This window comes from Tripterygium wilfordii, chromosome 19 (genome assembly GCF_013401445.1).
Source record: "Tripterygium wilfordii isolate XIE 37 chromosome 19, ASM1340144v1, whole genome shotgun sequence".
NCBI lineage: Eukaryota > Viridiplantae > Streptophyta > Magnoliopsida > Celastrales > Celastraceae > Tripterygium > Tripterygium wilfordii.
The window spans coordinates 14,364,406-14,392,224 of record NC_052250.1 but is presented as its reverse complement, the minus strand read 5'-3'; the positions used below and the strand labels follow the sequence as shown (position 1 = coordinate 14,392,224).

At 38.3% G+C, this 27,819-nt stretch overlaps 5 protein-coding genes across 8 annotated transcripts; 2 read left to right on the top strand and 3 right to left on the bottom strand.

Moving 5' to 3' along the window:
- Positions 1 to 17: 17 nt before the first annotated feature.
- Positions 18 to 4,483, bottom strand: LOC119985054 (golgin subfamily A member 6-like protein 22). Of its 3 annotated transcripts, none has more exons than XM_038829214.1 (5): positions 4,207 to 4,483; positions 3,254 to 3,470; positions 1,788 to 2,999; positions 691 to 1,604; positions 18 to 501 (listed from the first exon to the last, which is right to left on the bottom strand). In XM_038829214.1, the coding sequence occupies exons 3-5, from the start codon at positions 2,974 to 2,976 to the stop codon at positions 154 to 156; spliced, it is 2,451 nt and encodes an 816-aa protein (XP_038685142.1). In that variant the 5' UTR covers positions 2,977 to 2,999; positions 3,254 to 3,470; positions 4,207 to 4,483; the 3' UTR covers positions 18 to 153. The 3 variants fall into 3 exon arrangements, with proteins under 3 accessions (XP_038685142.1, XP_038685145.1, XP_038685143.1); XM_038829217.1 differs by having other exon boundaries at positions 3,254 to 3,463; XM_038829215.1 differs by lacking the exon at positions 4,207 to 4,483 and having other exon boundaries at positions 3,254 to 4,191.
- Positions 4,484 to 5,771: 1,288 nt separating this feature from the next.
- LOC119985390 (PP2A regulatory subunit TAP46) lies at positions 5,772 to 10,075 on the top strand. 2 transcript variants are annotated; one of them, XM_038829689.1, is made up of 9 exons: positions 5,772 to 6,029; positions 6,123 to 6,245; positions 6,655 to 6,741; positions 8,042 to 8,146; positions 8,296 to 8,457; positions 8,781 to 8,816; positions 8,925 to 8,996; positions 9,193 to 9,473; positions 9,597 to 10,075. In XM_038829689.1, the coding sequence occupies exons 1-9, from the start codon at positions 5,928 to 5,930 to the stop codon at positions 9,847 to 9,849; spliced, it is 1,221 nt and encodes a 406-aa protein (XP_038685617.1). In that variant the 5' UTR covers positions 5,772 to 5,927; the 3' UTR covers positions 9,850 to 10,075. The 2 variants fall into 2 exon arrangements, with proteins under 2 accessions (XP_038685617.1, XP_038685616.1); XM_038829688.1 differs by having other exon boundaries at positions 9,187 to 9,473.
- A 269-nt stretch (positions 10,076 to 10,344) lies between these two features.
- LOC119985391 (phytolongin Phyl2.2) lies at positions 10,345 to 12,374 on the bottom strand. Its single transcript, XM_038829690.1, has 2 exons — positions 11,104 to 12,374; positions 10,345 to 10,723 (listed from the first exon to the last, which is right to left on the bottom strand). The coding sequence occupies exon 1, from the start codon at positions 12,053 to 12,055 to the stop codon at positions 11,270 to 11,272; it is 786 nt and encodes a 261-aa protein (XP_038685618.1). The 5' UTR covers positions 12,056 to 12,374; the 3' UTR covers positions 10,345 to 10,723; positions 11,104 to 11,269.
- Positions 12,375 to 13,287: 913 nt separating this feature from the next.
- Positions 13,288 to 19,892, bottom strand: LOC119985389 (soluble starch synthase 1, chloroplastic/amyloplastic). The gene is made up of 15 exons (XM_038829687.1): positions 19,352 to 19,892; positions 17,977 to 18,335; positions 17,670 to 17,747; positions 17,448 to 17,572; positions 16,506 to 16,587; positions 16,124 to 16,297; positions 15,779 to 15,860; positions 15,558 to 15,649; positions 15,414 to 15,476; positions 15,247 to 15,336; positions 14,798 to 14,922; positions 14,612 to 14,720; positions 14,473 to 14,528; positions 13,833 to 13,872; positions 13,288 to 13,740 (listed from the first exon to the last, which is right to left on the bottom strand). The coding sequence occupies exons 1-15, from the start codon at positions 19,674 to 19,676 to the stop codon at positions 13,582 to 13,584; spliced, it is 1,959 nt and encodes a 652-aa protein (XP_038685615.1). The 5' UTR covers positions 19,677 to 19,892; the 3' UTR covers positions 13,288 to 13,581.
- A 3,408-nt stretch (positions 19,893 to 23,300) lies between these two features.
- On the top strand, positions 23,301 to 27,117 carry LOC119985607 (structural maintenance of chromosomes flexible hinge domain-containing protein GMI1-like). Its single transcript, XM_038829895.1, has 8 exons — positions 23,301 to 23,460; positions 24,111 to 24,502; positions 24,649 to 24,681; positions 24,777 to 24,863; positions 24,971 to 25,026; positions 25,664 to 25,747; positions 26,628 to 26,700; positions 27,091 to 27,117. The coding sequence occupies exons 1-8, from the start codon at positions 23,439 to 23,441 to the stop codon at positions 27,115 to 27,117; spliced, it is 774 nt and encodes a 257-aa protein (XP_038685823.1). The 5' UTR covers positions 23,301 to 23,438.
- The last annotated feature ends 702 nt before the right edge of the window (positions 27,118 to 27,819 follow it).

The following is a 27,819-nucleotide window of genomic DNA, read 5'->3' as shown; positions in this document are numbered from 1 at the left end:
ATGAATGAATATATTGCTTGAAAACTGTAGAGAACAGAAGATTTATTCAAGGAAATATAATTGTAGAATTTACAAGAAAAACCACTTGACTATACAAAATTTAACTGTAGAAGTCAGCATGAAAAGAAACAAAGTTGTTTGAGTTTCCCAGTACTATCTCCTCCTCATATGTATCATCCCTTCACAAGCCAAAGTCCCCTCAAGATCTCCTATAATTCGAGATATCCGAACTTCAAGGCCTCTTTGGACTTCCTGCAAAAGGGTTCTTACGCTGTCAGCAAAGCGCTTCATGTCGAAGCTAGCAGGTTTGTCAATCTCTTCTGCAATACCAACAAATTCAGAAGCAATCTTGGGTAGAATTTCCATCAACTTCTGTCCTGTTGCAACCATATATCTCTGCAGCTGAAATGTTTCCTCAAGAATATGTTCAAGTGTCTTGAACTTTCCCTTATTTTTTGAAGTGGTAGAACCTGCTTGACTTGTGTCCAACTCATTCTCATGCTGATAATATTACACAAGGAGGAACCAATAAGCAAAAAATGACAAATGATTGCTTACAATATATGAAAAAGCTAGCAGTATGAAAAACCAGTTGCAGATACAGAGATGAGCATAAGCCATTTAGTTAGAAGCTCATCACAATCTCATAAATGATAAATCCTGAAATTCAACGAGAGAGAGAGAGATTACCATCCGTTTACAAAGATCATCGGTTTTCCCTTGGAGGGACTGGTACCTATTAATTTGCTTATTGACCAAAGACATTAACACTTGGAATCCCTTTATCTCACATTGTCCATTATCAGAGCTTTCTATACCTTTCTCACTTCCTTGCTTTCCTATTACCCTCTCAAGCATAAGAAGTTGCTGCTTTAGCCTCTTTATCTTGTATGAAACTCCAAGAGCACGAAGATCCATACTCAGTGGAGAGTTGCCGTTCTTAGTTAAGGGATTGCTAGATGATGAGGACTCCTCCACTTTATCGACTTCCACTGAGCTCATACTTTCCTCTCGAGTATGCATACCATTACCAGCACCCATTTCCTCTTCAGACCCTCTTTCAGGAGATTGAAGTGTGGAAGGAAGATTTTCAGGATGATTACTAGGAATTTCTTCTTCCTTCTCGTTAACTCTCTCTGGAGATATTGTTGGCAAACTTGTTTCTGTCTCATGATTTATTTCCATTGATTTTCTCCTTACAATCTTCACTTTTGACCAAATAGCATCATGGACTAATCCAGGATCATTTAGAAACGCATTCAATTTTGGTTTCTGACAACTTTGAGGTTCTAGTTGTGATGCAAATTGCTGCTTCAAAGAATTTAATTCTTCTTCCCGTTCCAATAACAAGGCATCCAATTTCTTGTTGTCACGTCTGAGCCGCAACACATCATGGTTCAGTCCTTCAACAAGGGACTGCAACTTCTTTGATTCTATTTCCATGCCCACAAACCGCCATCGAAAATCTTCTAGTTTCCCATCTTTAAGCCTCATTTGTTCTACAAATGCATCGATTTCTAGGTGATGCTTCTTATCAATTGCAGTCGCATATTTCTCTGCCTCCAAGCGAACCCACCCTTCCAATTGCTTGACACTAGCTCCAGCTTTAAAGCGGTAAAAGGAAAGAAATTTAACATTGAAAGAAAGAAAGAGAAATATAAATACAAACTAGATCAAGCATTAATACTACCATGACCAAATTTTAGATCAAGCACATGTTAATAAAGCTGCTGCTGATGTTTGAAAAGATGGAATACGTAAGAAAAAAAATTGAAATTTGAGCTTACCCAGTTCATCCTTTCCCACACTTGAATAATGGTCATAGAGGGAAGAAAAGGACTCTGGGTCTTTTCTGACCTCATGATGCTCATACTCAATAACATAATCAACTTGCTGTGATCTGGACTTTCCGAAATGTGATGCCCCTCGTGTGCCCTTGTCATCTAATCTTGAACTGGCTTGATTGGCAAACATGCTTCTTAATGAATGCCGCTTCTGTCTAGACTCAGACACTGTCTTCCACCTTTCTGTATCCAGTTCAGTCTGTTTCTTCTTAGCCTTCAATGATTTAACCTCTTTCAAGAGCATCTGCTTCTCTGCTGTATCCAACTTGGATTTCCTAAGCATTGCTGATAGGATATTGTCTTTCTGCTCCAATTCATTACGCATCTTTACAAGCTCCATAGATAGTTTCTGAGCCAACAAGACAGACTCCTCCTTTTGCTCTAAGACTAAATTGAGCTCTTGCCTTGCGACTTCAACTTGCCTATGTGCTCGACCCAACTCAGCTTCAAGTTGTCGATGGTTCGACACAAGTTCAATGAAAGCAGTTTTGTGCTTCCGAATTTCAGTTGAATGCTCTTGAGCTTGGCACTTTGCGGTTTCACTCATTTCTTCTGCAACACTTTCAGCCTTTGATAGGTTCTCTTCTAGCTCCTTCCTTTTCTGCTCCTCTTCCTCCAATAACTTATCCTTAGATTGCAACACAGCCTCCATCTCCTTCAATTTTTCATTTGATTCATTCATCGCTTCAACCTTCTTCTTCTCAAGAATCCGTAATTCATTGATAAGAGCTCCAATATGCTGTCTGAGCTTCTTTCTTTCACTCAACCAGCTTTGCTCCTGACATGCAAAAATACCAACGACTTTCTCATTCGCCTTTGCATCTTCATGCCTCATTTTTTTTAACTCTGCAATCTCTTTCTCAAAAGTTTTCAGCCTATGGATAAGCTTGCAATTTCCCTCATTTGCTTCTTCTTTCTGTACTCTCCACAAAAGCAATCCCAAGAGTTGGGCACTTCCTTGAAGCATCTTATCACACAACTCTGACCATTTCTCATCTTCTGCATCATGTCTAGACAACAGTCTAAGTGCAAAGAAAGCACAAGAGACCCCAAAACACATTGGGTACAAGCTATCACTTTTCTCGTTTGACACAACAGCATATGATCCAGAAACAACTCCCTTCTCATCCATTACTCCGGAATTTGCCCCTTCTCCTTTGAAGTATATAAAAAAGAACAGTATTACTACTTAAGATATAAGAACTATTAGAACAAAAAAAACCAAAAATTCTAGGAACTTGTAGAGAACTCTTGAACAACTAGCCGTTTAGCATATATCAGTATGATCTACCACAGACAGATTACATAATTATGAATAAACAGTCCCCATGAGAAACAATTACATATACAAATCTAGAGAAGGTGGAGAACAAATATAAAACCAGAACAAATAATAATCCATAACTCACAGAGAGCAAGTGCAGAAGTTTCTTCAATCCGAGACCCAGAAGCCCTTTCAGGAATGAAAATGCAGTAGCTTAGATGAAGCAATATTTGTGTTCCAGAGGAAATCTTGAGGAGCTACACCCAAAACCCAAGTGCAGAAGATTTGTAATTCATAGCAAGTGTGGAGGTCTTTTCCCTGACAAATGGCCAGGCGATGCCAAATGCATTGATGCCTAGTTACTTACACGTGTGTAAGATTACAGAAACAGTTAGAAAGGACTCTGATGTGCCATAATATAAGAAAATTTATGTACTTTTTCCCTGGATTTCAGTGAAAGACTGTCCCAGTTACCCCACTTACACTACTTTCCTTCCCCAAGCCCCCCCTTTTTTCCTCTCTTCATTTCTTCTACAACTATGGCCATGACTGTTAAAGGAAGCAAAAGTGCTAGATTCCTGGTGGTTTTGTCTCCATTACTAATAAAATACAAGAGTTTAAGAAACTAAAGAAAGAAGCATCTCCCTATCAAAGTCCATAGTGGCTTGCCTGTAACTAATTTATACTTAAAATACTGTTGAGATTAGACAAATTGACTACAAAACGATAAAAGTACTTTTCAGTTTTCAGTAATCATAAAGTGGACTTTTTCTCCTTATTTTTTTATTTTAGGAGACTGTGAATAAGATATTTTGCTAATTAATTTCGATTGCACCTCTTAACAACCTCATAAAATCTGAACCACAAGGCACAAAGGCCAAAGTATTATACCAATTTTTGTTAACTAAATCACCCAGACAGCCCATCAAAGATTCTTAACACCAACAATAATGTTCAAAACGAAAACGAGAAGAACAGGGGAAAATGAATCAAAGATCAATCCAAAATCAATGAAAAGCAAGACCCACAAAGAGAAAAATGCCCCAACCCATCAATCCAAAATTAGTGAAAAGCAAGAAAGCAAGCTAATTTATGTACCTGGGTAGGGTTTGGGTGTAAGCTAGCATACTCATCGAAGGGCATAATATGCAGATAAAAGAAAGGAAGTAATCAAGACCATCAGTGTCAGTTCATAGTCATAATGATGGAGCCAACTAAGAATCCAAGTCTTCATGGGTCCTCTGCTCTGATATTGGGTTCTCCTCAAGCTGCGTCCTTCCTTAAGCAAGACCTGTAAAGCAGTAAACTTGTTCAAGAAAGGCTCTACAAATCCATTGCATTCCAGCACTGCCTGTATCAGAGTTTGCAATTGTATTTATTAAAACCAATGACCACCCACAATTTATTTGTAATTCTATAAATATATATGTCATTACCCAGATCTCCCCTTGAAATGTGGGATTTTAGTAGTGCTGGATTCATTGGATTATATCCAAAGCAATCTCTCTCCCTTTCTTTCTTTTGGAACAGAGAAAAAAATAATGTCCAAAGGAAATTCGGCTAGGGTGACAGGGAGTCCTCAATTATTTGAGTTTTCAATGTGTCCCCTATGAATTGACTTGTTTCAAATGAAATCTTTCTTTGTGCTTTCAAATTTAGCTAATTAAGCATTATTTAACAAATATGGATTAAAAATACTTGAGTTGAAACAGCCCACACCTCTCTCGGATAAATTAATATTGTCCGCTTTGAGTCAACTCACACTAGCACTCACAATTTTGTTTCCCTCTTAGATAAGTGAATATTGTATGCTTTGAGTCAACTCACATTAACACTCACAATTTTAATTTCTTAATTGATTTGATCTATTATATTTTACATTTTATTTTTTCCTAACCGATGTGGGATATAGAGCATTGAACTTCTTTGCCACTCAATAACTCGTTCAGCACCATGAAATTTGACACTACAAAAACTTATGACCAGCCCATTTGAACGGTGCTGCTTTCTTATAAGGTTCCCCTTTTCATTGCAATGTTTGGAACCGTTGACAAGTCCAAAATCTAAATATACCGGGTGATGTCTCTTCAGTTTGAATGATAAATGACAATGCTAAAAACTCTTAAAAGTCCCCAAAATCTATCTGGCATTAAAATAGTCTTTGATTAAAAACACACATGTCAGGCCCACTTCACATCCATCATCCCATATTAAATAGGGGATTTTTGGGGGTGATTTTTTAGGGTTTCAAGCATTATATATTTAAGTATTTCTCCTCTAATTTAGGAAAAAGTAGTTGCTTATGTGTGTACGAATCGTTTTGATGGTCCAAATTTGGCGACTTAGGTATATTGAATGTCTAAATGTTAAATTTGAATGGTGATTCTCGGTTTTTTAAAAAATGTTGGAAAAATGAGTATTGACCCGGTCAACTGGGCCCGTGGCCCGGATTAGATCAGATATTTACAAAGACACCAATGCACAACTGGGCCCGTGGGCTGGGTTAGTTCAGAGAATCTAGGCCTTTCCGGGCCTCAAAAACTGGGCTTTTGTCAAAGGGTTGGTCCAAGTCCAAATGAAAACCATACACGGCAACTGCTAACGTACGCCTGTTGACTGGAAGCTTCATGTCATGTTTTTATATGCCCCTTCCCCGTACTTCGCTGGTTAGCTAAATTTTGGTTCTGCAAAACGAACCCTAAATTACCAAATCGTTTGAAGAATCCCGGGAATTCAAATTGTAACTTCCCATTACAGCTTGGGAATCGCAAGTCGTATTATCTACTGAAATCGACATATATCTAGGGTTTTAGTGACCGATGGGTGAACAAGTAATGAGAAGAGGGGATTTGCCGCTCCCGGCTCTCTTTGAGGAAGCTCGGAAGATCCACGATAAGGCAACGGAGTCCGGTGTCGATCAGGTATGCTTTCTATTCTGTGCTTTTGTTTTTGTCTGTTTAGATTTTTTTGGGTTTGATTTCGTTTTGAGCTGATTGGGATTTTGGGATCAATAGGAGCTTCTAAGGGAGGGACGCAGGATTCTGGAGGAGTGCGAAGACATGATAAGTAAGCTGGGTTTGTTCTCCCGCAACGAGGCCAAAGATGATATCAGCACTGCAAATCTGAAGTATACCCTGGTAATTTTTAGTTTTCTTTTAACAGATGTGGCCTTTTTTAGTTTATTTTTTATGAAGCTTCTCTTGTTGAAACATTGATAACAAAGGTTATGACAAGTTTGTGTGTAGAGACATGAAAACGCAATTAAATAAACCAATTATTGATGTGCCATCCCTAAATGTGTAACCTAAACATCTCAGTCAAGCAAACATATTGAGCTTGTTTAGTTTAGTTTCTTTTATTGTTCTACCATTTACTTTTATATTGCTGAGTGATAAAACAAAAAAACTGAAGTTTTCACCATAGTTAATTTATTTTCATCTCTTGCAATGGTTTTGCTTGGAAATCTTGTCAAAATTACAAATATTGTCATCATTTGTTAAGAACATTTTTTTCTCAGTGGGAACTTCTCACAATTCTTTCTGACAGGCGCCATTTTATCTTGCTGAGCTGACTGAGAAAATTGCTGAAGATGATAGAATGCATGTTCTTAGGACTTCTCAGGCAAAACTAAAGGTGCCTTTTTATCTTTGCTTTTCATGGTACGGACACTTATTTCTTGGAGTACAAGTGTACTACTTAGGATAGGCTGTGACTGGGAGAGGGTGTTAGGATGGTTGTGGAAGGGAGGGATGGGAGTGGTTGGGGAGGTGAGGGTTGGAGAGTGATTGGGGGGTGAGGGTTGGAGAGTGAATGGGGGGGGGGGGGTGTTGAGGATTTTGAGTAAGAACACCTTGTTTGGGGGAGAGGTGGCTATAAAGGTCTTTGGGGAAGGGTTAAAGCAAAATTTACTAAATTCCCATGTGATGAAGAAGGGTAAATTAATTCTTTTTCTTTTATACATTCTTGACAGACATTTTTATATAATTGTTTCTAAAATGAAATTAAATAATCCAAAAGCCTATGCATTCATATTATTTGCTTCTTCTTTTTTAATATATAAAGATCACAAACATTGAGAGGACCAGTCTGGTTGGGATTGTGATTGTCTCTCTTGTTGTGGCCTTTGCTATTCGGAGATGTATCACTAGGAGCAGTGGAGGAGATCCTGAGGCTATTGAGGAAAGCAAATTAAACAATTTTTTAGATCAGAATATGTATTTCTTAAGTAGCAGCAGGTCAAAGGAGCCTTTGAGCATTAATATAGCAATGTTTGAGCAGCAACTTCTGAAGCTGACATTAGAGGATATTTTTGGCCACGAACAACTTCTGTAAGACAAACATTTTTGGAGATAGATGTTTTGGAACACTTTATAATGCTACTTTACCTGATGGAAATGTAGCAAGGGAAAGACACAAGGTAACTGAGAATTCATTGTTGAAATGGCAACTTTGGGCAAGGCGAAGCACCAGAACCTTGTTATATTGCTTGGCTATTGTTCCCTTGGTATGAAAAGGTCCTTGTTATGAGTACATGGTAAACGGGAGTTTAGATATTTGGCTGAGGAATCGGACTGGTGCTCTCGATGTTCTCAACGTCCCAAATGCTTCTAATTGAGTGTATGGTATTTGGTGGTGTAGAAGTCTTTTGACGAACCTCTCCCAAACCCAACTTGTAGGGAGGTTCAAAATTTTGGGGAGGTGAGGGAAGCCTCCCAAACCCTCCTCGTTTGATGTTCCAATCAAGGGTTCAATGACACTCCCTCCAACCCTCCCCTCACGTGACCTTCCAAAACCTCTTCCCAGTCACAGCCTTAAGCTATTTAACATAAGTTGTGTAATATTTGTTTCCTTTGAGACGATTTCCTTTCCAAGTATAAATATAAATATTGATATGTTTGTTGAAAATTGCTGAAAGGTAGTTTGCCATTTCTAGGAATTTCTTTCATTTTGTGAGGCAATGGAACTTGTGCCAGAAGAGGAGTTGGAAACGTCTGCACATGGGGGTGCAAATTCTGTGGCAGATCGAAGGGCCCTAAAGGTAGCTTATTGCTATCCTATTATTCTTCTTTTGCTTCTGTGCAATGTTTATAGTTGATTGTGTTCTTCATATCAATCACTGTAGATGTGTGGGAGCCTGGTGAGATGATTTTATAAGATTTTGGTTATTTGTTATATATCTTTATATAGGTTGCTCGGTTTAAGCGGCAAAGAGCTGCTGAAGCAAAGCTACTGGAAATAAAGGAGCGGAAAGAGCGACGTGTGCGTTCAAGTAAAGCAGCGGCATTGTCTACTCCTATTGAGGCTGGAGAGGAAGATATGCTGGATGATGATGGAGAAGAGGAACGTGAGGTTAGTTTATATTTTTATGTATATCATCACGTAGGTGGATTTGTTTGAGCACCTCATCCAGTGTGATTGCCAAAATGTTCAAAGTCTTTGATGATAATGATGATTGGAACTTTGATTTGTCCTTCTAATATTGTTCTATTTTCCTACATGTCTTCTGATTTAAGAGATTGTAACCTCACTTGACTGTTGAATGTGGCCAAATTAAGTTTAAAGCTTGTCTGGTCATGAATAAAAGCAAATGTTTCTCTAGTTGTGCATTTCTGCTTATTTGGCTTCTTAAATCTTAAATGGTTTTGCTGAAATAGCTAGCATCTTTTATGCAGGCATGGCTTACCACCGTCTCTTTGGCCATCTGTAAGGTTAGTCATTCTGTGTATTTGACAATGTACTAGCTCCCTAGAGCTCCACAGACTTCACTTTCTTTTGTACTGGACCATTACCCTTTTTTTCATCCAATCACGTGACAGGCACTTGATCTGCTGGAAATGTTAAAGAAGGAGGAGGAAATGCTTTCTGCTGTGAAGGAAAGACAACTAAAGGTATATATTTATATCTGCAAAAATTTTTACTAGGAAAGGTAACAACAAGACTCCATTATTGGAAGGGACTCTAAGCAAGTCTCAAGTTGGCCTGAATAGTCTTTAAAACATGATACTACATTTTCTTGGCCATTAATCTTGTTGTCCTTTAGTGTTTTTTTTTTCGGTCTGTATCATGATGGTTTTCCAGCTTCAGGACGGAGAAGGGGAGTTCTCTCAGTCTGTTCTTGATGATCGTGTTAAGAAAGCAGAGGTTTGGCACCGAAATGCTGCTGTTCGTGCACGGTATACGAAACCTGCTCAGCCAATCACATGTGCTACTCATGCCCAGGATATCATAGAAGGGAGAGCAAATGTTTTACAGGCACATGAACATAAGCATCAGCCTGTTATGTTTGGACCTGCAAGCCTGGTCGGTGGGAGCCTCACAAGTGAGAGAGAAAGGATAGCAGCACAAGTTTTTCAACCTCATCATAGGTATGCTTCCATGCTGTAATAAGCAGTGTATCATATGTTTGAGGAAGTTCCGAAGTTATGTACTTTTGTTTAGCTTTTTCAACATTATGGGTCGAAGTGCTGAGTTGAATATTTCCTTTTAAGGCTGCCAACCATGAGTATAGAAGAAGCTGGGCTAAGGGAGATGGAGATGATGAATACATGGCAAGAGAGGAATGCAAAACTCATGGAAGAAGCAAATTCTGCCTGGTATAAGGACAATCGCATTTCCAGACCAGATGAGGAGGATGAGGATGAAGATGATGACGCTGCTGTGGAGAAGGCAAGAGCCTGGGATGACTGGAAAGATGATAATCCTCGTGGTGCAGGCAATAAGAAGCTCACTCCATGCGGCTGAAGGCAGCAAGCCATGTTTTGCTCGTCATATAGTCTTCTATAATAATACTCCGTTTAATAACCCTTTTTTTAAAGCTTTCACTGGTAGATATTGTTACCAATTTTGTTCATTTGTATGTCTTTTCATCCATATTTATGAATTTTACCGTTGTTTCTAATGTAGAGATGAGGATTGTTTTAGCAACATTTTCAAATGAGAATCATTTATGATAAATTTCTTGTTCGAAGATCGAACTTGTGAAATTTGTTCAAGAACAGCTCAATAGTTGTTTGATGGACGGATGGAGGGTCCCTGTCTCTGCTATATTGTAGCCACGGGATGGAACTGTCTCTCTTAAAATGAAATTTCTGGAACTGTCATATTTTGTTACACAACCATTGTTGCACAAGGACGTAAGTATGCAGACTGAGACTATTATCATGAATTGAACATCTCTGCAAACTATATCCCGTTATCACTGGCACTGGGCCATATGTTCGTCTGGATCTTCCTGCGTGATATCACATAAATTTAACTAAAATTTAAGAAGTTTTGCATGTTGAGGAACAATAGACAATATATGATTTTTTTTCACAGGAGAAGTAAACAGAGGAGAGTACAACCATAAACAAAGATTTCCCCGGGAAAACCATGAATTTCTATTTCTCAAGTGTTGGGAGCATAGAAAACGTGAAAATGCTATGTCACACTAGCTGCTGTTGCTTATCCAGTTCCCAGAAGGAAATCCACTGAAATCCCCCTCCCTTTCACTCATTAACCAAATTTAACTTTCAAGAGAGTTTATCTGCATCAATTTAATATGTATACTATACAGGTTTTCCACGACACGGCAAATGCTTAACGTCCTTACCTTCCAAGAGAGTTTGTCTGCAATCTGCATCAAGGAACAGCTCTGCCAATGTCACAAAAGCACAAGAGGATCCAAGGATAACTTATGATTGATGATGATGAAAAATGCAAGAAGAAAAAGGGAAGGAACTGCATATGATATTGCAGCCAATATCCAAAAGATTAAACTAAGCTATTGCCAGGAAACTAACTCTATCCAGAGCTTTGAAGGAAAAGGCATATGAGTAATCTCAAACATGTAAATAACAAAAGGTGCCATAGAAAGAAACCGGCAAAAGTTTATATATGTAGCCAGTGGAGTATCAACAATGTGAACACCTTACAAGGATGTGAGTGTTACAAGGAGCTATTTACTTGCCTTGAAATGAACAGGAAATTTACACAAGAAAGAAAAAGGAAAATTACCAGTAGAAACCAGCACACAAACTTGAGAATCCATCAGCATTCAGCAACATTTACTTTTACAATCTCCATCATTCTATCATTCTTTAGTTGTCTACAAAGACAAATTGCAAATTTTCAATTGAAATAAACCCACTAACATCCCAGACCATTCGTCCTGAGTCCTGATTCAACCATCGATGCACTTGAACCCCCTGCAAACCCATAACCAAATCCCAAAAAGAATAGCACAAACAACCAAATCCAATATCAGAACCACCCAAACATGCTTCCTCCAGACCTGCTTTGCCTTTTGTCGATCACCGGCCATGTGAATTCCACTCCTGTGTGCTGGAGGTGGAGAGAAATCTCTACAAACAACTGCATTACCATTCCCATCTATACCCACATCCACCTTGTTATTCTCCATAACAATAACATCCTTAACATCTCCATTGGAATCTCCAAACACTCTCTTTTTTTTCTTTGATATTTTACTTGGCTTCCCTCCAAGCAAAGGATCCCTCACCGCGCCTTGCCCTTTCATCGAATCCATGCTCGAATTTCGACTCTCTCTGCCACTCGTCGTTTGATTCAAGAATTCTAAGTCCAACCCAATAATCTCCCTGAAAATGGGATTGAACTGTGATTGAAAGCAATGAGAGATGAATCCCTTATTGGCCCCATCTGGGCTCACCTCCTCAAAAGCGGATTTTAAGCGGTTTAGGAATTCATAGGCATCAATTTTGTCAAGATCCTTATCATAAATTGTAAAATAGACAAAAGGTTCATCGATTAAGTAGGTGTAGGATCGTTTACGAACCGTGTGAGAGAACATGGTGTGGAAAGGCGGGGTCTTCTCGATGCATTGCAGAGCTAAATCCTCGTTTCCAGGCTCATTGGAGGTGAAATCGGCGAGAATCGTTGCTCCCTTGGCAATGCAGGCATAGAAGATTTGATTCGGATTCGAAATCATTGACGGGTCTCGAATAAATTAATGATCAATCACAGAATCGAATCCGAATGAGCATTGAAAATATAACAAAACAAAGAACAGAACTTCAACAATTCTTCTCTATGAAACTATCCTTTCTACTCAAATTTCTCGGGCTTTCCGCCATTTTCTCTCTCAAAAACTCTGTATCTTATGTGTATACACACCTGTACAGAGGAGGTTGGTTGTTAGGGTTTGGAATTTGAAGTAGTTGGGTTTGTTAGGAGAGAGAAGAAGAAACTTATCTGAACAAATTCTTTACAGATTTTTTATTGTCAATGATTTGGCTGGCTTTTATTTGCTGTCCTCATTGTAACCAACAAACTATTGACACGCTATTTTTCCTACAGTAAAGATAAATTCTCCATTAGAGATTTAACTATTTAAGGTAGGTATGGAAAGGGCAATACCAACTCACAATCACAAGAATAAAAGAACTAAAAAGCCCCAGAAGATGCTCTTGTTTAGCAGGCAATGCAGAAAGACAATATATGTTAATTATTTCAAGCCAAATGAAGCCAGCCATTAGATGCTAAACTTGCCTTCTAAACTCTTATTTTCAGAACATGATGGTCCACTATTCATCATATCGAATCACTCACACGTTGACTATTATTCCCTGTCCCTACTAGGCGATAGGGGTGTCAAACGAAAACAACTTAGCGATAGCCTGCTTGATTGCCTCTTGACTGAGGGATTAAAGGTGCAAGTCGGGAGTTAAAGTTTTAAGTCGGGAAGTTCTAAACTAGCTGGGATATTTCCCAAGACTTCTCTGGGCCTTGCAGCCCACTTCTGAGGGGGCTTCGACCAACTTATCAACACAAGTTTCGACCCAGTCTAAAGTGTTTGCAACTGTGATGCGGGCTGTGGCAGTCAAGGCCGAGCAACTACTCAGGCCAAGTGTTCTGGGTTCCCATAATTTCTAGTTCGCGGACTGGAACGGGCCGGCATGGCCTATGAAAGTTTTGGACCGCTTGTGGGCCATTCCTGGCCGGCCCACTTTTTTCCTCTAGTAGGCTACTAGGCTCTAGTGCTGTACTGCTTCTGGCTTTTAGGGACTGAATAGTGAATAGTACAAAGACAGTACATGAACAAAGGGTTACTTGAATTCCTGGAACAAAAGCAGTTTTAATGAATGAAGCACAAGAAACTAATCAATGAAAACAGCACCAGATATTGACTGTCTTAATGGTATAATGCAACAAGACACTTTATAAACCTAAAATTCAAAGCTTTCCATCTGTATTACTTGAAAAATGTTACAAGAATGTTTTCTAGAGTAGGTTGATTCAAATTAAATAGATAAAATAAGGATGGGATCTGTGCGAAAACAGTTTATCTGAGTCACAAAATGAACTAGAAAAACAACTGTAGAAACTCAAGCCCAGAAGGAGGATGTATACAGTATACAAGAAAACAAAAAAAATCCCGCAAGTACTGCTTCTGCCTGCTGCGAGCATGGAAGTTTCGGTCTTGTTTATCTTCTCTCTTTTCTGTTCCCTCCACTTTCAGCTGACATAAGGTGGATCAATGAAGGCCCATTCAAAAATCTGCTCATATTGAACGGCAGCGTTTTCCCATGTGCAGTCTCTCTCCATTCCCCTCCTCATCAATCCCTCCCAAGACTTTTTGTGCTTTCTGTAGGTTGCGATAGCAACCCTTAGCGTCTGTCAAGAATCATCCGAAGAATATAAGAAACAGAGGAGAATGAAATTAAATTTAGTATCTGATTTTGTTCGTGCGGAATAGAATGACTCACCGCAAGCATACTTTCTTTTGTGAGTGGTGAGAAAGTCCACCTGCCAATGCAATTCAAAAACTTGTCACAAGAGACCATCAAAGTGAACCAACAATGAGGAATGCAGAATGCAGAATCACAATGCTTGTTTCAGAAACATATTTCTTGCCATTATATCAAACTTGAGGTCTTCATTAAAGACCGACTTTCATTATGAAAAGGAAATTCATGGATATTAGGAAGACATAACAATCTCATTTGATCAACCGATTGTCCTGTCCATAAACTACATAAGCATTTGAATGAGTTTTGTGGGATATCATGCCCCTTCCTCCAACTTTTTCCCACAACCTACACCTCTCTTCAACAGACTTATATTTCTGATAGAGAAAATACTTGTCGAAACCAAAACTAGTTCCAAAAAAAAGAAGAAGATTTTTCCATGCTCTCTGGGCTCTCACGGAGTACGAGAAATCTTTTAAAGTGCCTCATTTCTAGATTGTGTTTAGCAGTAAACAACGCAACAAGAGTTCAAAGAACCATTCCTTGAATGAAATCAAGATCCTCTAGGGTAGCGCTAACTAGTGAATAGCCGAAGTTCCAAATGGCAGGGAACTGGATAGCAAAATAGAAGTGCCAGAGCTTCAGGAAAATTACTTACCCAGTACCTTCACCAGTACCTCCTTGAGCATATGGATTGAAATTATCTACTGTATCCTGCAGTAAAGAGTAAGAGTCCTTTAGTTAATATACCCAGATAAAGGATAATCCTTTTTAGTTTCATGAATGTTATATCTCACTCTAAGTCCTCCTGTGCCATGAACTACAGGTATGGTTCCATATCTCATCGCATACAATTGATTTAGTCCACAAGGCTCAAATCTTGATGGCATCAACAGTATGTCACAGCTGATCAAAATGCAAGTTCAGTTAATGCCATAAAAAATGGGGACATAAATAACCATCAAAGAGGGATTCTGGATTACCCTGCCGTTATCATGTGAGAAATGGGAACATTAAATCCAACCCAGCCCCGAAACTTGTCCTTGTAAGTCGATTCTGCTGCTCTCATCCAGTCTTCATACTGTGGGTCACCCGACCCAAGCATAACCTGAATCACATCAACCAGCTGTAGTTAAGGAAAACAAAACTCTTAACTCAAAACCCCAACAAACAGTGAAGAAACCACTTACTGCCATGGGATTTCTTTATATAATCATATGATTTTAGAAATTACAGGTTATCTCTCCATCAGTCAAAATCAAAAAAAAGGAAAAATGACAGAAAAATTTTAACAATCACAAAACCCATAATTTTTTTTGAGGAATTAGAAAAATACTACCAATATATACGAACTTCTTAGGATAGGGAAACTGCTTCACAATTGTAAACATTCATGCAAACTAGTGGATGTTATAATTAAAAACTCACTTACGAATTGAACATCGTCTTCCATAAGGTCAGGAATGGCTGATCTAATTATGTCAATTCCCTTCTGGTAGTCCAATCTCCCAATAAATCCAATCTACAAAGACCAACGCAATCCGATATAGATATAGTTTTGTAGAATAGTTTATGAACAGCAGTAATTAGGATATTCACCATTGGACAATCTGGTCTGATAGGAAGACCTAATTCCTTTTGCAGAGCGATCTTACATTGAAGCTGCAATCACAAAAATTATGGGATAAGAGAAGAGAACAGTTATTAAGATCATCTGGCTTCAGCAATGTCAGGCTTAATCACCTTTCCAGAGAGATCCTCAACAGAATAATGAGAAGGAATATGTTTATCTACAGAAGGGTCCCATTCAGTAACATCAATGCCATTTGTTATCCCTAATAACCAACAAACATAGTTAAGTCAACTTCAAGCATCAGAATGAATTATGGTTAGAGAAAACACATTTATGACCTAGAATGCTTATCTAAAGCAAAACACAAGGTCCTAAATAATTTGATGCTTACCGTTCAATACGCTCTTACGACTGGTCAAAAGCTCATGCAGACCATACCCGCCTTCAGCAGTTGTTATCTCCCAAGAATATCCCTGTACCATACACAGTAGAAAGATTCTTGTGATGCAATGAATTATTAAACAATTCTATCAATGTTACATACAAGTATCATGGCCTTAAAAGGGCAATCACATGCTCTATAATTTCCTCTACGGTTTTAAATTATTTAAAGACCCTATCAAACAAAGTTTTCATTCATAAGCTTAAACAAGTTCGAAATCCTCATTACAAAGTGTGAAAAAACCCCATAGTTTATAATAGCTTAAATTAAAAATACGATATTAAAATCAATGACCTGGCTAACTGTCATTATACGGTCTGCAGTCACAATTGCACCTTTTAGAACATTGACAGCTTCACCAGTGTCGAGAGCATGAGTCCTTGCCCAAGTGGGAAATATCCATTCCAAAGCCCCGTACCATTGTGGAGGCAGCCCAAGATTCTGGTATGAGACTGCAGGCTCTACTCCCTTGCATATATAGGACAATAATTTATCAGAATAGTATTGGCGAAATGGAATTCCATTTCTTCAGGTCTTACATGAACTAGAGGAGCCTGAGGTTTGAAACTCCGTGTCAAGCCATGAAGTGATTTCTTTGGTGCACTTTAGGAAAAGAAAAAGAGAAATACATAAAAGACAAAAAAAAGAAGTGCGAATAGGAAAGAAGCATTTTCACCTGATGAGCAAGGTTATGTATTGCAAGAATACTTCGAGCATCCTTATAAACTCCGTAAGGACGATACTTGGCTGCCAAAAGCCTAAACCACGGAACATAGATGAAAACTTGACCAAGAGTAAAAAGCAAACGTCATAAATTTAATATAAATTACCAAATAACCAACATAAAACATAATATGCATGGAGGAATGAAAATAAGCCAAGTAAAAAAAGAAAGGTTTTTTGTTTTTGTTTCAGTATATAAATTCACAACTGCACTGTTACAATAACCAGTGTAGATACACCCAAAAGTTATAAGTTCTGATAACTAGATGTTGGTGGGGCAAAGCAAAAGAAGAAATGGCGGATCACATGCTCCTTCATTGCAAAAGGGCAATGGAGCTCTAGTATATCGGGGTTAGCCATGGAAACTTAACAGGTGGTAGCTGAATTTCTGGAGATGGAGCTTCAGTCTTGGAGTTTTGATTGCAAGTCATAACACCAAAAGGCATCATGAGGGTTATCGTTTGATAACTAGATTTATAAAGTAGAGATGGGTTCAATATAAATAGTAACATAGCGTCCTTAACAAAGTTTTGGGAGCTTTTTCGTTGCAGAATGTAATGGTTCAAGTGCAACCCATTGCCCTTAATAAAAAAAATTAACATAAAAAATAATAATAAAATAACCCACGTGACATAACATATCTAGCTGGGTAATCATGAAATGAACTGCTCTTTTGCTGAGCTGACAGAAAGAACAAATCCAACAGCTTTTTTTACTGATGCAGAAATAATTGAGGTATTCAAACTTCAAAGTCATCTAAGATCCCATTAGCAAGCTGAGAAACAGTGAAGTAAAACTGTTTCTCTCTCAAATGCAAATAAGTGGACATGAAAACAACCTGAAGCAAAGCACTAGAACAATGAAAAAGGAACATTGATAAAAATAATCCACTCACACAGGCACAAGGCTAGCATGCCAGTCATTAACAAGAAATAGACATTTCTCTCCATAGGTAAACCCTCCCAGTGGAAGCACTAATGGAGCTTCACATGCCGCATGGCAAAGTAGAGTGAACCGAAACTGTATAGCATACAAAGAAACTGGTCATTCTTTGTGAATGAGGAAGCCCATAACACATCAATGTTAGCCAAGCATCAACAATAATTAAAAATCTAACCTGATTATCTCCAAAAGCACCATGAATATCTCCATATGGGTTTCCAGGTCTATGGTATGAAGGATGGTCCACAAACACCTGAAAGGGAAAGTAAAAAGCTCGTTGTTTTACAGAAATTGTGTCTGATATGATGTTAACAAAACTATTAGAGTTATAAGAATAACTAAAAGCCCATTTTTCCTTTTTTCTTTTCTTTCTTTCTTCTTCAGTCATTTAGTTATCATTTTAAAAAGTTGTTCTGACAAGAGTACAAAGATGTTATAAGATCCCACAGGTCAAGAAATGAGGTAGTAAGCTGAAATTTTACCCAATCAACTCCTTCTCTATACTCATGGAAGAAAGAAACCTCTTGAACCCCTCCAAAGCAGAATATCTTGATGCGGCGTTCTACATCTGTTGCAGCTGAATATTTCTTATCCTGAGCAGTACCATGTATGTATCTAGGACAGACAACCATCACGCGATGGCCTCGGGCAGCAAGCGCAATAGGCAAAGAACCACAAACATCCCCTAATCCACCTGTCTTCGAATACGGGGCTGCTTCAGCTGTGACAAATACAATATTGTGGGTCACTCTGGTTTCGACTGTTTCCTCTTCGATGTCCCTGATCTCCTCTACTCTATCGGGAGCAACAACTTCACGAGATCTAGTGGCTTCAAGCCCGCCTAGAATTAAAGTTTACATTATTTCATTAACATATTGGACAGTTAATAAATACGCATAGTTCCTCATGAATTGAACTTTGCAACAAAATTTTCAATAGATTTTGTGGCTTAAGAGGTGAACTTTATTCCGATTTCACAGCCATTAGTAAGTATCACTACACATCCTAAAGGAATATGGTTAAGGAGGAGAAAATTTCACCCTGAGATTGTTCTTAAGAATCGTAAGTACCTTGAGACGGGCAAACTAAATATTATAAACAAAAATGTTGACTATGTAGTTGAATAGAAAATTTAACAAGAGTTTAAAGTGCCCAACAATTATAATACAACAAGGACAATTCACATGATAGTGACAAAGCAGGAAATAGTAATATAACTTTAGCTTCAGGATACTTTCTGCCTCATATTCTTGGCTTCTTATTTACATAGTCAAATGAAGGTAGTATGACCCAGAGGATTTATTGATTTTATTCATTTGAATGCCACCACAGAATAATCTAGGATCTTGGTCTTTGGTAGTTTGGTATTTCAAACATAGGCTAATACAAGAAAAACAGCAGTTCATTAAACAGAGGATATACAGACGGTAGAACTGACAGTGAATTATTTGTACCCTGAAAAAAAAAAAAGAGATTCATTATCCTGTCATGCTTGATATTGATACGGGTAGAGCCAGGTTCGGAATCTAAAGATTGACGGCCAACTTATGTCCTTTAACGAGTACAGCTTTTCTATTGGAAAATCCGGGTCCAGTCATTAAGAATATCAAGGTTTCTATAGTAGGACCGTTCTATCACCATCAGAAGATTATGAGCCTATCGCCTAATAGAAGATTATCAAACACATAGTATTTCCCACTTGGTTTTATTTCTTCACAAAAAAAAGGAAAAGAAAAGAAAAAAGCAATCGTAGAAGACATTAGACTCCAAATAATAACACAGCGATCTGAATTTGCACATAAACAAAGAGCCAAAAAAATGTAGAAGAAGATGTCAGAGTAAAATATTCGTACATACCAATTTGAGAAATCAAGTGGAAACCAATGATAGAGCCAGACCCATCCCTCTCAGTGCCCAATAGTAGTCCTCTGTTCTCCACCTCCTCCTCCTCCTCCTTCTTCTCCACCCTCTCCTCTTCAACAGCAGACGACCCATCTTGTGAACCACTGGACCCAATTTCACTGTCACCTGTAGCTACCCTCACAAGCCTCAAGGACCCTTTTTGACACCATCCACGCCTCGAAGAATAGAAACCCACTTGCCTAATAGGGCTAACAAGGCTTTGCTTGCTCAGCGACAGATTTGGAAACGTCAGAAGAGGAGATATTTGCAACAACTCCATGAGAAACAAAAAGAAAGGAATTGTGTATGAGCAGAGAAACCCAGAGAGCCGAGTCCAATGTAGGACGAAAGGGATCGTGAACAACTGGGGTGAAAAAGCAAAGAAAATCTCGTTAAAATAGTGTAAAGACCAAAGACATCTGTGACTCTTCTGAGAGTTAGCGTACGTCACATACTCACATATAGATTTGGAGAGAGACAGAGAGAGAGGGACTCTGTTTAATTTTCACTTTTTCTCTTTGTTTTCTTTTCCTTTATTCTCCAAGAATGATAGGCATCGTCCGATTATAAAAAAAATAATCAAATTGAATCACCGTTTGCTACTTTCCTCAAGTCGATTATTTATTAGCTTCTGGTTTGACCACTGATTAAGAGTGTACTTATATGAGATAATAAGGAATCTGTATACAGACATACAGTATTAACTCTTAAGTTCATGATTGGGATTTGAGCTCCTTAACTCAATAGATGTAAAATTTATTTTATTGCATTGACTCTCATATATGGACAAAAATAAATAATATGTATGGGCATTCGTATTCATACCCTTCCTGCATGGGTTTATTTGGGGCTGTAAAGTGTAAATAGTTTTTTTTTTTTTTTTGTTGATTTTTTTTTTAAAAAATGATTAATCGATTGATTTAACAGTCAATTCATTTCGTACAATTTTTTTGATATCCCTATTTTTATTTTAGAAATTATTCACACCACTACAATTCATAATCTATTTGGTTTGATGAAATACAATGCAACCCAATATTGACGTATATATGCTAATGCACGTTCGCACAAACAAAATATTACAAATGATAAATTATTTATGCAATTCTCTCAAATCAAGTAAACCATAAATACCCAAAAAAGAAGAAGAGAGTATAACATGGCAAAGCCCAATCATCTTCAAGGCCGGATTCAGGGCCATAGCCCAAGACCCGCTTCCTTGGGCCGGACGTGCTGTTGAGTGTTGACTGTTGTTGTTTCTCTGCGGCTCCACGGCCCAACTGGAAGAATCCCATGCAGAGCAGACCCAGTTGTTGATCTTCCCCTTGTCGAAAGGTGGTTGCTGCTTACTTGGGCCTTGATTCCGAACTCTTGCCTGTAGATTGGGTTGGGGCCATGCAGCTAGGAAGGTCGCTTGGGGCTGATTGTCGTCCAGTTTGGTTTAAGCCAATCTCTATTGAGTCCATATTTATCAGGCCCATATTAAAATTACTCGTATTCCAGAAGTAACCAAAAAATTCAAAATTTTAGGTGATTACGCCACTGATCACGCACGCACTGTGTTTTGACTCGTGAGGTGGGATTTTTTGTGCACCCCGAGTTTGATTGTCTAGTTTAGACTTATATCAGATATTCAAAATGTAAGATTGTGCATCCAGGCTTGAGTGTCCAGTTTAGGCTTATTGAAAATCTAAAAAATAAGATTGTACGGGTATGAAGGTTAAAAAGAAATAAATTAATTAAATCATGATTTGTCGTGAAACCACTTTTAATAATAAATCTCAACTACTGAATGCAATCATGAGATTTAGACATTCCCTTCACATCTTATTAAGGTTTTCTTTTTTAAATATCACTGAGAAATATATTTTACATTGAAATCTAATTTTAGGTACACATATATTTAACCCAATCAATATCCAATTGAGTCACTCTCGTTCGTACACATCTTATAAAGGGTTGGTAGAATTACAACAGATCTTATTGGATCGAATTTTCTTTTATATACACCGTATAATTGCAAATATAAGAAAAATGCTTTAAAAAAGTACCATAAGTGTGTAACCGGCCTGGTCCAAGTGTTATGGGCTTTAATGTCGATGGCTGCGTGAATGGGCAGGAGATCATGATGGGCCGTTATTGGCCTTTTGATGCATTCTGGCCTTGTTGACTAGCGACTACGAACGTTGACTAGGAGAAGTCCGTTACTTGCTTCGCTGATTGTTTCCTTCTCCAATTAGGATTAGACTACTTGATTTTATAAACGAGAGGGAACCAAATGCGCCAATCATAACCAGTGATGAGGGATTGCGAAAAAGCTCCAGTTATTATTTATATTCCTTCTTCCTCCCTCTACAATTCCTTCGAACGTCGAAACCAGCCAGTGAGAGCAGGAGAATAGCAAGCTCTGCCGTTGCATCTTCTTCTCCCTGGTCCCTGCGATTGCGTCTTCTGTCTGGCTCTCTCCCTGCTATTCTCTCTTTACATTGCCTATCGACTCTCGTCTCTCTGCTGTTTTGGTACTCGTCTGTAACTCTAATATGTTTAAGTTTTTACCATAAATATACCTTAATCGTGATAGTGGAGGACGATCTCCTCTCGCCTCTCGGTTCGGGAAGGGAGTTCGTAATTTGACATTATGACCGTTAAGTTCTTTTCTTACTCACAGTTAATGCTTCAGGTGACCCCTTCCGTTAAGTTTGATGGAACTAAACTAACGGAAGGACAAAATTGAGATGCGTTTTATCCCATCCGCATCAACGTCTCCGTTTGGGCTTTCCGTACGCCTGCCAGTCCACATGTATCGTGTACTGACCCCTAACGAACGTTGTATGCGCAATACGCACCATTGACAAGAGGGTTGGGTTTTTGACGCGTGGCATGGATGTCTCAAAAACCTGATGGAAACCCACACGTGCCTACAGCACGAATCAACCCCCCTTGCCAACCAAAGCCCAACCGACGCCCTTACGGGCCGGCTGTAACCAAGGCCCATGGGCTGAATCCCATGAAAACCTTGGCTGATAGGTTGGGCAGACCTACCGCTTATAAGCTAGGGGCGGTACTCCTATTTTAACGATGTGGTATTCCATCACTCCACCCCCCTTGGGGAGCCGACGCCCACGGCGGCTACGCTCGCCGGCGGCTGCACTCGCCTGGCGGCTACGCTCGCCCGACAGACGGCAGCCCTTTCCCGGACGGTAGCCCTTTCCGTCGGCAGCCCTCTCCGAGGACGCACGACTCTCTCAATGAAAGCACCAATGATGGAAACCCACACGTGCCTACAGCACGAATCAACCCCCCTTGCCAACCAAAGCCCAACCGACGCCCTTACGGGCCGGCTGTAACCAAGGCCCATGGGCTGAATCCCATGAAAACCTTGGCTGATAGGTTGGGCAGACCTACCGCTTATAAGCTAGGGGCGGTACTCCTATTTTAACGATGTGGTATTCCATCAAAACCCCAGTGCGCATCTAGGCGCATGATAGCCACAGTAAATCTGGCCATTACAAAGACGACGTTTTTCTTGCTTTGCAAGTTCAAAGCGTCTCTTGCGGTTCTTTCCTTCAAGCCTCTCTACTCTGTCTCTTGGGCTTCTCGTTCTTTCTCTCAACCCTAGCCAACGATTCTCGTTTTCTCTCGGTAAAACGTTGTTCTCAGTCAGTAGTTGAACAGGTATGGATATTTTCTGTAAAATGCTTATTTAGGGAAACAGAGTGTCATAGTGTGTTGTTAACACTGTGAGAAACCATTGCTATTTTTGGTTGGAAAATGGGCTTCTTGTTGCCATTTTTGGTCAAAAATAGATGTAAAGAAACTACTCTGTCCTTTATTTTTTTTAAGATGGAGGAGCGAAATCTCATTTGTCTTTTAAAAAGGATGTGGTGGTCTTGGCTTATACGTTATTGTTTGTTTTCACCAAGAACGGTTGTAGTTTGTGTGTAAATATGAGTCTCATTGGATGTATTTTGTAGTGATATTCTTCAGTGACTGATAAAAGTGTTAGTGCATACTGTTTTTAGTTATATTCAGTCTATTGAGGATGGACAAAGACGTTTCCAAAGGTATTTATTCCTTTTTTTTTAAATTTTTTTTATTAGATTTTGATTTCACCCTGAAATTCTTCTTCGGAGAACTGGGTTTTCATTGGTCTTTTGATCATGTGGCTTCTTCTCGGTTATGAGTTGTAGCTCTATTTTGTCTAAATTTGAAAACATGTCAAGTTTTTACATTTTTATGTATGCTTTTCCCCCTTTTTTTTTTTTTTTTTTTTTTCCCCTTGTCGCATTGTGTAAATATTGGTATTTCTATATATATATTCCCATTCCACTGAGAATGTGTGTAGAATACCCGTGAAGCATGAAGGTATTCCTCTTTCAGTTTAGTTTTTAATATTTATAGGATCCTTTCTTTTCCATATATTTGTATTTGCATCACATACAGTCTTACAAAGAAAAGGGAAATTATGATACTTTAGGTTTCAGTCATATTGGTTTCGCACGATTTGGAATGTTATTTGTCTTAAAAGAGATCTTGCTTTAAAATCTATATACTCTCCTGTTTATTTTTTTCTCACTGCTACTTAAGACAGATAAACTCTCCAAAGACTTTTATTGCTTGACCCTTTTCTCAGTTTCCAAGTACCTTTGGAATTCCTTTTGACTATTTTTTATTTTTTTTTTGTCCCTGATTTACGTTCTTGAAACATTGGTAGGTATGAAATCAATGAGCACAGTTAGAAAGAGGGAACTTGTGGTGGTTAATGATGAAGATGAACTGATGATGACCTATGGGAGAGTTAAAAAGAGACAACTTGTTGTTGCTGATGATGCCATCAGCAAGAGTTATAGGTTTAAGATCCTATTACCAAATGGGACAAGTATAGGGTTAGCCATTCATGACCCTATAGATGAAATGCCCATTGCAGACTTCCTTGGTTTAGTGAAAGATGAGTATCATCGATTGTCCACCTTGAAGAAACAGAGAAGGCCTATAAATTGGAGAGATGGATGTATATTTCTAGAGGATGCAAATGACAATAAGATAAGAAATATGATCAAGTTCACAAACTTCACGCCACACAAATCCCACATATTGCGGCTCTATGTAAGTAATATTGCAAGGATGACTGCCATCTTATTTTCATACCCATTTTTTTGAAACGAAAATTGAAAAAGCATGTATATTAAGGTTCTATTTTGGACGTGATGGTTTGCTTACAATGTGTTCTACTTGTTTTGATTCTGAATCAGGATGGGTCTGCTGAGGTTGCTGAAACTTTTGAGGTGAGCAGTTTGTGTTGTAGACTTTTGGATGCCTCTTATCTCAACTTGATAAGGAGCTCGTAAATAAACTTTTAGTGGATTGTCTTGTTTTGCAGAATATGTGGGATTTGACTCCCCACACTGAATTATTAACAGAGCTACCTGAGGAATACACTTTTGAAACTGCACTTGCAGATTTGATAGTAAGTTGTCTTGTACTGTTAGCCTGTTAGGAAAGAGGATTTGTTTCTGTACTTATGTTTGTTTTCATTGGGGCACTGATACTTTGGCTTTGCTGCCCATTTCTTAGGATAATTCCCTGCAGGCAGTATGGTCTAATGGTGCAAATGATAGGAGACTGATCAGGTAAAAAATAATGTGGTATTAGTGTTTATTTTGGCTGACTTCCGTTGTAGCTCAGATTTTCCTACTGCCAACTTCTTGATTTGTAAAATTTGAAAAACACATCATAGATAAATGCGACCCCGGCCTTTGGATGATATGCACCGAATTGAGAAATGGTCCAAACTTAGTCCTTATCCAAAGCAGATATTCATTATTTCTACAAAGTACGGTGTCTGGCTTAAGCATGTCGGTATGGAAACAACTCATATCACATGCCAATGGAACTATTCATGTACAAAATTTTATTTATTAGTGCAACTTGTTGTTATTCCCCTTCCACCTATTCTGATTCCATTGTATATGCCTTCTAGATATTCTCAGCTGGCATAGGTAATTTTTCCAATGTGCTGGGGTGTCCTTGACACTTTGTATGCTCCTGATGTTAGATGGGAAGACATTATGGGTGCCAATATTTCATAGAAACTTTGGCTGTAGCTGGAGTCTACATACTTATTATGTTGGAGGATGACTAATAACTTTTGATTGAGTTCCAAGTTGCCTGGTATACGTAGCTTTTTAAATGGGTTTGTAACTAGGTCATTTCTGTTGCCATTTTTTGTTTATGATATTTTCATTTTTTGTCTAAATGTATTTTCAGTGTGGATATCCTCAAGAATAGGATTTCAATATATGACTCTGGTCCTGGAATGGATAGTAGTGACGAGAAATCTATAGTGAACTGGTATGTGTATAGTGCTACTCTGTGCTAGATTGTTAATTAATTGTTGAAAATCATATATTGTGGGGTCCATTTTTGTTAATATGAAAGAGCTTGGAGAAGTGGTTTTCTAACTTTTCATCTCCTCAGAATGGGAAATGCTATTTTTGATCTGTCGAAAGAACTGGATATTCGCATTACAGCTCATTTTTGTTATCTTTTTTCTCAATGTTTCTTTAATCTGTATGATAACTAATGACCATCTGCCTTGGGGAATATTCTTTTAGAAACACTGGTGGGAAGTGCTCCTTAAACTTAGGAGTACAAGTTTCCTTAAATGTCAGGAAAACTACTAGCTTCCTGACACACCCCCTTTTCTCCCATTAGATGTGCTACTTCTCTGGACCTTAGTGTAGGAGACTAAGGTAATCTATACATCCATCATGTTTCAAAATGTTGCTGATGAAGATAAAATTTTGCCTAATACCAAAAGTTGTTAAGGGAGATAAATGTTTTGTCTAATTCTTGTGCAAGTGAGACACGGAGCTTATTTTACTAATATTATGGCATAGGTACATCTGCAATGCTTCATACATGCACATGCACATGCACATATGCGATACTTCATGCATGCATAGGCAAACTCATGTATAACATGCTCATATATTTCATTTTAAGAGCACCATTTGATTATTTACCTTTTCTTTTACCAATATTATCATGCATGGGTACATCTGTGATGCTTCATATATGCTCAGGCACAAATGTGATGCTTCACACATGCACAGGCACAGGCACAGGCACAGGCACACTCATGTATAACATACCAATATATTTCATATTAGGAGCACCCGTATTTGATTTTTCACCAGACTTTTTTTTTACTTTTTATCGTTCAATTCAGGGGCAAGATGGGTGCTTCACTTCACAGATCATCAAAGAGGATGGCTATAGGTGGAAAGCCTCCATACCTGATGGTAATGTTGTATTTCTGAGTAAATTCTCGACTTTATCATTTTATGTCTTTTTAAGATATTCAAATGAACAGAAAAAAAAAAGTTTGTTATGCTTCTCAATGGTACGTAATCTCAGCTCTCCTCTTTATTCATTAAAAATCATGATTAAGCAATGCACGTTCTTATGTACATTCCAAGGCATGATGATTGGGATATTCTACAAGCACCGCTTTAGACCAAAAATTCTTAGACAAATTCTTCTATCTTTTTTCTAGACTGGAGTACTGTTGTTAATTGAAAGCATAAAATATGTTACTTTTACTGGAGATATCAACAGATAACCTGTATGAATATTGAAGGTAGATACTGTTTTACTTTATGCTTCATATTAGATTTCTTATTATGATGCAGCCCTTTTTTGGCATGTTTGGATACTGATATGGATTTAATTGCAAGCGCACAAATCGCACAAGTAATATAAAGATGAGTAAATTATCGTTTCCACTAGGGATGTGTTGGCAAAAGAAATCAATGTCAAACAAGCTACAATTATGTAAATTGGAGAAAATGATTAGCGATTGGTTTTTTGATTTTTACTAAACTAATTAAAAAGAACAAAAACAAATCAAACACAAATATGAAATGAAGGATGGAAAGCACTAGGGTACTTAACTTCACCTCACCTATCCAATTCAATTCCCTTGATTCCTTAATCCCTAATTCATCTCTCAATAATGACAATCAATTTCTCAACCTATTCAATGTTCTATTCCTAGATACATCAAATGTATTTTCAATATAAATCCCTGTTATTCCTAACAATTGGATTAATATATCAAAAACTCATTACGAACTATGGAAATCATTTAGCAATTGCATAAGTCACAAACCTATATTCCTATGGTTCATGCACCCTATGTCATCTATGGCTTGAGGCAAACCCTAGATATCTCCTTCCGGTCTCAATCTAGGCAGCAAATCAATTGAATGATGGCCAAACACTCAAAAGCATTAATCACACCCATAGACAATCAAGAGAGAAAGAGAAATCAAGAAATAAGGAAATCAAGTTTATTGAATCTTCAAGGTTTGGTTACATTAAGACCCTAGTAGGAAATCTAGCCACTCATGGAAGCAGAA

Coding starts and splice junctions, on each gene's coding strand:
- LOC119985054 (XM_038829214.1), bottom strand. CDS start 2,976: ATGGATGAGAAGGGAGTTGTTTCTGGATCATATGCTGTTGTGTCAAAC. Junction 1,605..1,787: donor TGTGGGAAAGGATGAACTGG/GTAAGCTCAAAT, acceptor ACCGCTTTAAAG/CTGGAGCTAGTGTCAAGCAA. Junction 502..690: donor ATGATCTTTGTAAACGGATG/GTAATCTCTCTC, acceptor TAATATTATCAG/CATGAGAATGAGTTGGACAC.
- LOC119985390 (XM_038829688.1), top strand. CDS start 5,928: ATGGGTGAACAAGTAATGAGAAGAGGGGATTTGCCGCTCCCGGCTCTC. Junction 8,458..8,780: donor ATGGAGAAGAGGAACGTGAG/GTTAGTTTATAT, acceptor TCTTTTATGCAG/GCATGGCTTACCACCGTCTC. Junction 9,474..9,596: donor GTTTTTCAACCTCATCATAG/GTATGCTTCCAT, acceptor TTTCCTTTTAAG/GCTGCCAACCATGAGTATAG.
- LOC119985391 (XM_038829690.1), bottom strand. CDS start 12,055: ATGATTTCGAATCCGAATCAAATCTTCTATGCCTGCATTGCCAAGGGA.
- LOC119985389 (XM_038829687.1), bottom strand. CDS start 19,676: ATGGAGTTGTTGCAAATATCTCCTCTTCTGACGTTTCCAAATCTGTCG. Junction 14,529..14,611: donor ATGGCACAGGAGGACTTAGA/GTGAGATATAAC, acceptor TCTTTACTGCAG/GATACAGTAGATAATTTCAA. Junction 13,873..14,472: donor GGTACTGGTGAAGGTACTGG/GTAAGTAATTTT, acceptor TTGCATTGGCAG/GTGGACTTTCTCACCACTCA.
- LOC119985607 (XM_038829895.1), top strand. CDS start 23,439: ATGGACAAAGACGTTTCCAAAG. Junction 24,682..24,776: donor AGGTTGCTGAAACTTTTGAG/GTGAGCAGTTTG, acceptor CTTGTTTTGCAG/AATATGTGGGATTTGACTCC. Junction 25,748..26,627: donor GAGAAATCTATAGTGAACTG/GTATGTGTATAG, acceptor CGTTCAATTCAG/GGGCAAGATGGGTGCTTCAC.